Source organism: Acanthisitta chloris, unplaced genomic scaffold (assembly GCF_000695815.1).
Source record: "Acanthisitta chloris isolate BGI_N310 unplaced genomic scaffold, ASM69581v1 scaffold4216, whole genome shotgun sequence".
Lineage (NCBI taxonomy): Eukaryota > Metazoa > Chordata > Aves > Passeriformes > Acanthisittidae > Acanthisitta > Acanthisitta chloris.
This window is the reverse complement of record NW_008676327.1, coordinates 58,683-70,288: the sequence shown is the minus strand read 5'-3', so window position 1 is coordinate 70,288 and position 11,606 is coordinate 58,683. Positions and strand designations below refer to the sequence as shown.

At 52.0% G+C, this 11,606-nt stretch overlaps 1 protein-coding gene across 1 annotated transcript in view; it reads right to left on the bottom strand.

The window, feature by feature from the left end:
- LOC103803517 (voltage-dependent R-type calcium channel subunit alpha-1E) overlaps window positions 1–11,606 on the bottom strand; it is a gene marked incomplete at both ends in the record, with an annotated part of 78,717 nt that overhangs the window by 16,427 nt on the left and 50,684 nt on the right. Inside the window, 12 exons of the mRNA XM_009076078.1 lie at window positions 205–369; window positions 569–770; window positions 1,334–1,471; window positions 1,892–2,052; window positions 3,155–3,251; window positions 4,635–4,646; window positions 8,537–8,643; window positions 8,984–9,043; window positions 9,601–9,730; window positions 10,284–10,443; window positions 11,054–11,328; window positions 11,425–11,604. Of these exons, the coding sequence (XP_009074326.1) occupies window positions 205–369; window positions 569–770; window positions 1,334–1,471; window positions 1,892–2,052; window positions 3,155–3,251; window positions 4,635–4,646; window positions 8,537–8,643; window positions 8,984–9,043; window positions 9,601–9,730; window positions 10,284–10,443; window positions 11,054–11,328; window positions 11,425–11,604 (1,687 nt within the window). The remainder of the gene's footprint in view (window positions 1–204; window positions 370–568; window positions 771–1,333; window positions 1,472–1,891; window positions 2,053–3,154; window positions 3,252–4,634; window positions 4,647–8,536; window positions 8,644–8,983; window positions 9,044–9,600; window positions 9,731–10,283; window positions 10,444–11,053; window positions 11,329–11,424; window positions 11,605–11,606) is intronic.

The following is an 11,606-nucleotide window of genomic DNA, read 5'->3' as shown; positions in this document are numbered from 1 at the left end:
ATTAGTTGTGTCATCTCATTTAAAGGAAGATCTCGCCTCCAGTTTGGGGTTTGGGTGTTTCTAGTGACTATGTCAAGGGAATACACACTCAGACTCTGTCTCAAAGAATCTCCTAGAAACAACCAAAAATACCCTCTAGTCCCACCCTGACTGATCCTCCTCACCACTGCACCAAACAAGAGACACTCACTCTGACTGGCTCACCTTCATCATCAGCACCACGGTGTTCAGCGCTATCATGGCCATGATGGTGTACTCAAAGGATGGGGAGACCACAAAGTGCCAGACACGGTACTGGAAGGTGTGTCGGTTCTGGGGCATGTACCGCGTGAGGGGCTTGGCACTGATGGCAAAGTCAATACAGGCCCTCTGGAATAAAACAACATGCATCAGACCGTGAGCCAGTGGAAAGGTGGGGAATGGTGGCTGCCACACTTATTTCCTTCATGATTTGAGAAGGCAGATGGCTCACAGATTTCCTATACCTTTTCAACATCTAAGGAGCTCCAAGCTCCCAAACTGCAGAAAACCCATGGAAACATCCTCTTTCCCCCTCCCCAGACTATACCTCATTCTTTTCCAGACTGCACTCTTCCATCATTTTGTCTCCTTGCTCTTGGAATGTAATGATGATGAGAGCCACAAAAATGTTGACAAAGAAGAAAGGGAAGACCACAAAATAGACAACATAAAAAATGGACATCTCCATGCGGTTGCTGCGGCTGGGCCCACGGTCCTCCTCTGTCACATCCACGGAATGCTGCAGCACCCTGTGGGCAGACAGGTAAAGAAAAGCAACCAGAGGCATGCCCATCAGGACTGCCACCACATGGCACTTCCAGAGGGACCCACTCTGTACAGCCAGCTCTGTCCATGCTTATAAAATGATAAGGCAAATCTCTATACTAATCTGCTCTCAAGGACAACCCTTCTAAGTGGTTACAGCTTGTTTTATGGTGCTTTGCCTGTTCCACTGATGAAAAATGGATTTTCCTGTGCTCTACACACAGAGAAAAATATTGCCCAAGCTCACATGAGCATGTAGAGAGGTCTAGTCCTATGGTTATCTCTAATATTGACCTGAAATATATCTGAGGGTCACACAGGAGAAAGGTTTATCCATCATTCACTCCCTAAGGAAGAAGCTAAACCCCGCCACAGCTCCAGCTTTATAGGTGGGTTAAAAGTTTTTTGGTCCTCATATAATTCATCATTCCTTCCTTCCTTCCTGCCCATCAGTTCCTCTCCCAGTCCCACCTGGGTGTAACTCAACCACCCCAACAGGGATGTGATCACCCCCCATTCAAGGGGGCAAATGGAGCAGAATACTCACTGGGGCCAACCCTCGCCAGTAGAGACTGTGAACAGGGTGAGCAAAGCCCAAATGATATTGTCATAGTGAAACTCATGGCGTTTCCATTCCCGGCACTTCACTTCCATCTTGTTCTTCTCATGGTCCACATAGTTCCCTCTGCAAGGTTGGGAGAGAGCAATGAGCTTGTTTTTACCACTGCCAGACTATGGGACAGTAGGTTTAAACCCTGGGGGCAGTGTGTGTGGGCAGTGAGGGCATCTCCTTCTGCAGAGATGGAGGGAGAAATGGGGAGAAGCTTGATAACAAATGGGGGGACGCAGAGAAGAGGAAAGCAAAACTGAAGAGAGAAGGAGGAAAGAATAGGAGCAAAATAAGGGTCTCTGCATCCTGTGGAAGGATGCACAGTGCTGACACAGCAATGAGAATAGGGCTCAGCCCATGCCGTCCACCCCAAGAAATACAGCCAAAAGTGAGTCATGACCAAGGACTTAACTGGAAACCACAGCAGACATTACCCAGCACCCTGCCCTTGCCAGAGGTGTCAGCAGTATCAGACCTACTCAACAGGGCACCTACATGCAGTCCTTCTGCGTGTCCTTAGAGCTGTCAGTGCAGTAGAAAAACTTCCCCTTGAAGAGCTGGACGGCAATGACAGCAAAGATGAACATGAAGAGCTTGTAGACAATCAGGATGTTGAAGACATTCTTGAGGGATGTTACGACACAGTCGAAGACAGCCTGCAGGAGAGGAAAGAGCTCACCAAGGGGAGCACACAGTCCTGGCAAAGGGCAGGATCAAAACCAGGCTGCCATGTGGGAAAGCATTTCCCACTCCCAGTGGGGAAAAAAGGAAAGAGCTGAGCCTTCTCCCAGGCAAAAAGCTGTTTTATGAACGAGGTTAACACCCAGAGTACCCACAGGACACATGTAGGCACCAGGCAGCCCCTGAGACAGCACCCAGGATAGTTATTTGTATCCTCAGTGTTCTCTGCAACCAGGGTAGCGGACAGGGAACCATGCTAATGATGCAATTAGCAGCACTCAAGACCAATTAGTAAACACTTCATTGTTTTGCATCACCCCAGATAACAAAGCAAAGCAAATACTTCTGCCTGCAACAGCAGTACCTCTCTTAGTGCGCTCAGTTCTAGTTCTCATAGCACTTTAAGTGAGGAATGTCCTTATCCCTGTTTCATGGTGGAGACAGGCATTTCCAGGACTGAACTGGCATACTCAAACCCCATGTTTCTGGGCTGCCACCCTGCATCTCAGCCATCAATGAAATAATCACTTGTAAGTAAAAAGCAAGGCTTTTAAGGTTTCATAGTCCTTTCTGGCTCTATACCCCATCACCTAAGGCAGGGAAATCCACAATCCTACCTATGCTGCAGAAATAATCTCACTATTGGCATGGGAAATTCCCTTCCAGTGGAACACCATGACAGCACAGCACACATAACCCCAAGCTGTTTGCAAGCTGCTCTGGTGGGAAAGATCAGGAACTTTGTAAAATGATTTGAGCTCTCCCAGAGCTAGGGCAGACTATTTTTCAGGAGAGCATCTGGGCTTTGCTGCCTTGTGTCCACTCAAGCCCCACTTCCCCTGGCAGAAGAACTAGGTCTGACACCTTGCAGAGGTCCAGTCTTGCTTTTAATAACTCACTGCACCTCCAGATGTGAAGTAGCCTGAAGGGTGTTGTGTTTGCAAACAGGACTCGTAAATCCAAAAGCTTGAAAACAACTCATTCATTGCTCACAACCAAATCAATGCATCATGATACCTGCACACACCAGTCCATGCAGGAGAAGACAGGTACAAGGCAGGAGATGAGGTTCATTACCTTCAGCTTGGGCAGTCGCTTGATGGTTTTCAGGGGTCTCAAGACCCGAAGCACACGGAGAGACTTGATAGTCTTGATATCCCGGCCCTTGTTGGTCCTACCACACGCACCCAAAAATGGAAGAGAGAGACAATAACCTTGTAGACCTGGATGCTCTGAGGGTTTCAGCTGCTGACAACACCCCCCCCAGCACGTGTGAAGACGGGAACAGGAGGGGCACAAACGTGCGACTGCTGAGCGCTCAGCCCACCTAAATGCATCTCCTCCAACACACAGGCTGACAGCTGGCAGAGATGAAAAATGAAGCAATCCTCTCCTCCTCGGGATTAGCACCTTCCCCTTTGTTGGGGAGCAGTGACCTTAACAAACCCCTCGTTGTGGGAAGCAGCATGATGCCAGGGCTAGGGCAGGCAATGCCAGGAGGTTTGCAGGGCAAAGGCAGCTCAAGGGGGTTTGCTTCCCTACTGCAGGCACATGTCATTTGTAGATGGAGCTTGCACAAGGCTCCCACAGTGCAAATTGTTTTCTACCGTTACTACTAGTTGCAAAAAAACACATAATAAAATGAGGTAGATGCACTCAATTGGGTCTACATTGCCAGAGAAGTTGTGGATGCCCCATCACTTGAAGTATTCTAGGCAAAGTTGGATGGGGCCCTTAACAACCTGGTTTAATGGAAGGTGTCACACACACACCAGACAGGAGGGGTGACCCTTGGAAGGGTCTCTAAGGTCTTTCCAGATCAGGGCTGCACTTGCCTCCACCCCAAGTCAGCTGAAGGAGGCAGAGCTTATGAGTAGAATTATTTAGTAAAGCCAACAGTGACTCTCATTTCTTGAATATGATGATTACCCCCAATCCCAACACCATTTCTTTTTCCTTGTCTTTTAACTAAAGCCCATGGTCTGGATCTCAGGATTGAGTAGAGAGGTCCTGGTGAAGATGGCACAGCTTGGATCCACCAAGCACCCTTAAAAAATGTCAAGGAAATGACTTGCAACAACAGATGCTCCCAATTACACAGCTTCTTTGGGAGGGTTAATGCAACAGGGAGCACAATAATGGGTTTAATCATTAAGAGATGTAAACAAAACCACTAATTAATAGTCCTCCCTCAGAGCACAGCCCCACACATGCATGGGAAGCAACTGTGCAAACAGCCCTGGGACTCACTTTGTACCTCTTGACTCCTGTTTTGCTCAGTGTCAGGGCCTGGGCATCTGACTTGGGGCTGGGGCCAGGATTTGAGGGCAGCACTCAGCGGGTGTAAGCTGCCACCAAGGACAACTCAACTACAGTGGTTAACACCTACTGAGGGGGATCTGTTGAGACCACAGGGTGCCTGCAGAGCAATGTCCTGCAGTCTCTGCAAATGCACCTAGGTGTCAGTGCAGGTGTCAGACTGACCAACATCCACCTGCCCCATCCTGTCTGTGCTCCCAAGAGCAGCATTCCACAATATCCCGACCGCCATAGTTACCCCAAAGCATTCCTGTCGGTGATCCAGCCCAGCAGCCACCAAACAGCACCAGCAGAGAGAGGGAAAAAAAGAGAGGAAGAAGGTAAGAAAAGCATCGAGGAAGTTGCACAGGGACGACTGCAGCCTCTCAGGTATGGGGGCCCTGCGGCAGCTCTCTACCACCCCACACCTAGGCTGAAAGGCACAATGAGTAGACCGTGTTGTATCCTTCAGGATGGGGCATATCTCCTGGGACGAACTCATCCACTGAGCCAGGAGCCTCTGCCCTCCCTGCTGGAGGCTTTGGATGGGAGGAACATAGTGAGAGCTCTGCTGCAAGAGGAACCTGCAGAGAGCAGGACAGTGGGCAACAGCAGACAGGCACATGGTCCTTAGCCAAGAGCTGGGGAGGGACTTCGAGGCTCAGACCCAGCCAGCCAAAAGCAGGTGCCTCTGAGGGAACCTACCTGCAAAGCCACATTAGTTCCCATCTAAGTTCTGCTAAATCACCTCTGTCAAGAAATCCACTGATTAAGAGCCTGAGCTGCAGCATGGGATCTCCTGCAACCCAGTAGGACACTGACCTGGACAAGCCAAGGTGAGCTACAAGGTTCCTAGTTGTAACCAAACCTCTGTCCCCGTTTGAGCTGAGTCCCTGCCACATGCACCCAGAGTGCTCAGTGCTGTGGGTAAAGTCTACAAGTAAAGCATTTATTAAAACACATAAAACTAACCCCAGCCCCTGGCTGCATGCTAGTCCAACAGGTGGAAGGTGTGTTGAAAGGGTGATAATTTAACTTTGCAGCACTTCTGTGGTGGGATATCAGACCTCTGTCCTGACCAGCCTCACACCAGGTTATTTTGCAGTATGTAGGGGTCCCTGTTGTTTCCAAATACTGGTGCCAATGGGCACAAGGAGATGCTGCTCTGCAAGGAAAGAGGCATCTCTGCTGGCTACCTGCCCATGCTCACCAGGTAAGAGGATGAGGGCTACACACTGACCACTCAACCTCTCCACCAACCTTTTCACCACCTCTGGGCAGCTCTGCAAAGCTGCACAATGCTTCCTTGGAAGGTGCCACGAGAGGCAAAGCGAGCAGGGTCTTTAGTTATGGTTCTAGTTATTTCAGCTAATTTAATTTGAACTCTTTGGAGATGCACAGCTTTTTATTTAGGCTGTGTATGGATTGACATATTAGCTTTCCATGTGGAGAGTTATGGATGAGCTGAGACAGCTTCTTGCTCAGGATGTACTCTGAGAGCTCCAAGGGAGCAGTGGACAAGATGTAAGGGCACACAAAGGCATGGATTTATGGATGGACACTTGTTTATTGGTGATTTGGATGTGGCACCAATAGCCAGTAGATGATGGTGGCACCACTGGACCAGCTCAAAGACCTCCTGCTGTGCCCATGGCTACCCAGGACCCTCCTGGGAAAACCAAACTGCAGAGGGGAGGCAAAAGGGGCAGAAAACCTCCATGACGTGTCCCAGCACTTTTACTGGGAACTGCTGGACTCAGTCACCAGCTGTTCTCATCCAAGTAATCTCTGCAACCGCATTGCTTTGTCCACCCAGTGCCATGGAGAAGAGGAGGAGGAGAAGGAAAACATTCCCACCACCCTAGCCCCACATCAAAGAGCTCATGAAAGAAGAAGAAAAGGAGATGGATTCAAAAATCACCACCAGAGTTTTCCTCTCAAGACCAGGAGGGAGGGAGGGAGGGTGGTGGGGTGGGACATGTATGGTGAACATCCTGCAGCTCCCAGGGCTGTGATGGTGATGGGCTGCCAAGGGGAGAGGCAGGTGTTCTTACAAATGCTTTATAATGTATAAACCCATCAGAAATCACCGTGTTAGTTCCTTTGTTCCCCTCACTCCTGAAGCCACGAGATCACCATTGGAGGCAGGGGAGACCGACAATCCTGCAGGTTTACATTATAAAGAACCTCCATCCACAACACAAGCCACCTGGTATCTACCCATCTACAGCTACAAGGGTGAGCAGGTGACATCAGCGCTTACTTCAAACGTATATGGAGATGCCAAGGCCTTCTCCATAGGAAGGGGTTAAGTGCCACGGCTGATGGGGGTGCTTACCCTCAAGAATTCAGCTGCCCCATGACCAGAGGGAATGTCCTTCCCTCAGAAAGATGGGTAGAAGTAGGCAGGTGGCAAGCAGGGCTGGAAGGGGTACAGCAGCTTCCCCACATGCTTGGTGTTGGATCCTACCAGCTCCAGGGGCCACCCCAGGAACTGTGCTACTTTTGTGGGGTCGGGGCAAGGGGACAGTAGACACCAATTACTGTACTGTTAGCAGCAGTGAGCACACCCACTCAGCCAGTAGCAGGCTGAGCCATCAACCTATGCTCCTTCAGCCATCAAAAATCTTGATGGAAGTTGCCTTGGAAGGAGAAGGCTCCTTTGTCCTCCTAAAACCTATGAAACCACTCAGTGCATCTTCAGGCTGCTGATGCCCTTGAGCCCTGCCAGACAAACTCTGAGAGGCTGCCCTGGCAGAGAAGGGATCAGCCAGATCCTGAAGATGCTTGATCCACCCCCATGGTGGTCTCCCAGGGGCTTAGAGCTTTGTCCCCAGGCAGCAAACTTGCCTCATGCCCCTTTCCCATGCTGGGGTCTGCGGTCAGTCCCTGGTCCTGCTCAGGGACGGGTTCATCCCTGTGCTGAGCAAGCTGAATTCTCCCATGCTCTTCCCAAGGAGAGAGCAGGGGCTGAAAGCACCAGGCAACAAATGTGGTGAGGAGGGTGAGGAAGGCAAAAGCAACGAGCCAGGGAGGGTGCAACAAGTAGGTGAGAAAAAGGAGAAGGAGCTGCCACCCAGACTAGGGTGAGATGGGAGGGATGGATTACAGTCTGTAATCCATCAAATGACCTCAGGGCTCGGACCCAGTCACCCCGAGAGCCTCGCACGGTACCTGAGCTGTGGACAAGGACAAGGCTCCAGTCTGCGTGGCTGCCAGGCCCTCCCCTCTCACCAGCACTAACGCCACCGCCGCCAGTGTCAGAGGCACAAAGAGAGAACAATAGCGTAACAAAGGAGTGTGAGCCTCTCCTCTCTTCTCCTCTCCCTCCTCGGGCACCGGGACAGCACTACAGCCCTAGAGACCAGGGGCTGCCCATTGCCTCCAAGCATCACCTTGGCACTGCATATCCCCTCCTTGTGCTCACACTGCACCACCTGCCTCAAGTGGCAGCACCGAGGAGGGCACAGCAACATGAAGCTCATCCCTGGGTGCTCCTGCCCTCCACGGCACGGGCACCACAGACATCCCTGTACCTGCAGGTGCCATAAGCTCTGTACCAGAGCCCAATCACAAGGCAATGCTCAACGGGGACACACTGCAGGGCAAGCACACAGCACCCTGCCCTTGTCCTGTTGCTGCAGAGGATGCTGGCACAAACCCCAGCAGTCACATCCCATTCCTTGCAACTCTCCCCCTCACAGCAGAGGAAAAGTCATCATCCAGGGGTACCATTTCCAGCACAGACACATTCAGAGGGCAGCTCCACATGGCACGGCAGGCTGCTGCTTTTGTTGTCTCTGTGCACCCCAAGATGCACAGCAGGTGTCTAACTCCAGCTCTACCACCCTTAACACACCTCTAAACAGCCCCTTCTGCTCTGTTTCAAATCCACTTTCACCACCAACCTCTCCCTAGCACCTCCAGCTTGCCTTGACTTGCTCCCTGCCTGCTTGCTCACCAGCATTTGACAAACAAGGAGAAACACATCTCTGGAGCAGCCACACACCGCTGCCAGGAGCCATCCCAGAAGCAGAGCAGAAGGGTGCAGAGAAATAAAAACATTAAAATCAGAGTCTAGTAGCCATTACACACAGTTGCATCCTCCTCCCACCCCAGCCAAGGGAAGGCAGAGAGCTGACAAGGTTGACAACCACTTACGCCAAGGCAAAAGCCACCAGTGCTCCCACCACCACGATGAAATCCAGGATGTTCCAGAGGTCTCGGAAGTAGGAGCCATCCTGCAGGATCAAGCCCTGATCAATCATCTGGAGGGGAGAAACAGTGAGAGAAACAGGAAGGGAATGAGCAGCTTGGACATCAAGTGGAATCAGCCACCAGCACGACAAGATGGGGAAACAGGGATGCTGCTGGGGAGCAGCAAATCCATTCCCTGTGTTCTGGCTATAGGTCAAGGAGCATCGTATCTTGTGGAAGCTTGGAGGCTGACAAAAGCAGTACTGAGCACTCTTGACTGCCACTGCTGAGAACCAGACTTTAAGGTCTCCACCATCCAAATTTAGGACCAGAACTGAAACACTGAGCTATTTCCCATCCACTGCAAGAATGCTGTGGGACTCAGCACACACAGCCTGCAGTGGATCTTACCTTGATAACCATCTCGAAGGTGAAGACGCCAGTGAAGACATAGTCAAAATATCTCAGGACCTGCAGAGAGAGGGCACAGGTGCTCTGCAGCCACTTCTGAGGAAACAGACCCACTTGTGCCCACCCAGACCCTGCTATCAGCCCACACTGGGCCTCACCTGGCTCAAGTGCAGACAGAGTTGGTTTGTTTTCCCCAAACCCAGCCTATTCTCTAAGAGTTAGGACAGCCATAAACCCAGCCTGCCTAGGCAGGAGGGAATCATTTCCTGTGCATGGCACAAGTGGCTTGGAAATCATGCTGAGAGCCAGAATTGTGCTTCCTCGTAGCAGTGCCTGTGCAAACCAGCATCTCCCCAGTTTAAGCTACTTTACTGCTAACAAGGTGTTGTGGTCTGCTACCAGGCTCTAAACCCCATGTGTGGGAAGCTGAGTGTGATTTCCAGGGTTTATAAAGGAAATTGATGGGGAAGAAGTCAGACCCCACAGCATGGTGCAGGTGCTGCCGCTGCCTGCCCTGCTCTGTGTCCCACATGTGCCCCACCACAGAAGCTAAAATCCTACAGGACCTCTGCCTGCACTGCCTGTGGGATGGGGGAGTGGGAGAGGGTTGCAATCACTTTGTTGCGGTCAGAGTTGGTGAGGACAGGATCCTCTGCTGCGAGGGCAATGCTGCTGGCGGCGATCACCAGGAGGATGCACATCTCGAAGTAGCGCAGGTTCACGATGTAGTGACAAGCCCTCCGCACCCTGTGGGGACACAGCCCACACCCCGACCTGTGAGCCCCTGCCAGGCCCCAGCCACGGCCCACGTGCAAAACCCACCCCACAACACTGCCTTCCAGGGAGGAAAGATGGGCAGCAAAGTCTGAGGAGCAAAAGAAAGGAGCCCAAGGGGTGTTTGGGCTTGCTGAGCCCTTTGACTTGGCTGTCCCATCCCCCCAGACATCCCCAGGCAGGCAGGGAGAGTCCCTGAGAAATTGGGGTGCTTATTCTTCCAGGCTGTTGCAATTGGGAAAGAGCTACAGGTGACCAGAAAACTACAGGTAAGTATAACAAGCAACGATTAAAAATCCCAACTAGCATGGCTGGCACAGAGAGAGCACTGTGGGGCTTGGGGAACACCATGACTGTCTGTTTGGAGGTGTGGGGCTTGGGGAACACCATGACTGGTTATCCAGTCTGTTTGGAAGATATTCAGACCCATTCCCACAGGGATCCCCTGGTTCTTGATGATATCTAGGGGTCCTTCCCTTGCAGCCCTCCCCAGCCTCAGGCTCCTACAGTCCAAAAAATGTCTCACGGGTTGGTGGTGCTGAAGATGAACATGGAGCTGTGTGGCACCATTGCTTTGCCCGTCTCGCTTTTCTCCTTCTTCCGCTTCTTCTTCTCCATCTCCTCCTCATCCTCTTTGGTCTCAGCCTCCTTTAAGGGGCTGGCTTCACCGTCTGTCTTGTTGCTAACTGCAGGAAAGCGAGAGCCTTTGCCTGGCCTTGCACCCAGACAGCACTCTGGGGTGTCCCTGCCACCCAGGCACATGCAACCCCTCCAATTCCTGCTTTGAATCCCTGAGCTGTTACAGGGAGAGGGACCAGATGGGAAGAAAAGACATGAGCTACTGGGAGGAAGCAGATGAAATGGGGTTTAACAAGGCCAGTCTTCACCGTGCTGTTTAATGAATAACACTGTTTAAAGCAGCTCACCTTGACAGCGAGGATGCTGTTAAGGGGTTTGAGCAGCAGCAAGCTGGAGGAGGCTGCAGATGTGTCAAGAAAAACAGGGAATGCAAGTGTTTTGCCCAGGTGGAGAAGGGGAAAGGAGGGATCAGTTTAAAGAGTGGATGGGAAAGAAGCAAGAAAGAGACACAGACCCCATGGGATGGTGGCACATCAGTATTGTGTTTGGATTTCCCTGCAAAACTGGAGTGCTGGAGGGAGGTGCTGCGAGGAGCAGCAAGGAAATCACTCCCCAGTTGATGGGTGTGGATAGGAAAAGCCATGCAAGTGGCTTTCCATCCCCACAGGGTCCCCGAGGAGTGGGAGAGGGGCTCAGGAAAGAGAGACGGGTCCTCACTCTGTACCACAGCGGAGTCGTGGACATCGATCATGATGGTGGTGCTCTCCGTGGCCTTCTCGGTGTTGGGGGTCATGGAGGAGAGGTCAGGCTCACTCCGGCTGACAGTGCGACTGGCCTCCAGCAGAGCTTGCTCACTGGTGTCTGGGCTGCTGCAGTCCTGCTCTGTCAGGTTCCCTGTCTTCCCCTGGGAGGGCTCAGGTGCTGTGTGGGGGAGACTCCCCTTCCTGGCAGTCCCAAGCAGATCGGCATCGCCAGCAGGGACCCCATTTGTCCTGCAGGAGGAATGTGGGATAAAATGAGGTGCAAGAATATAAGGGGAGAGGACGAGAAGCTGTGGGAATGGCAAGATGCCCTCCCCAGGCACCAACCTGATGGAGTCCCCGCTCGCCTCCGGCTCCCCCTGAATCAGCGCCTCTGATGCAGCCATGTCCCCACGTCGGTCCCCATCCTGTGCCCCCTCCGCGGTGCTGGCCTCCTCCAGACCCGTCTCCTGGCTGGCTGAGCGGCTCCCCAGAATGCCAGCAGTCTCCTTCCCCTCCATCCGGGCTCT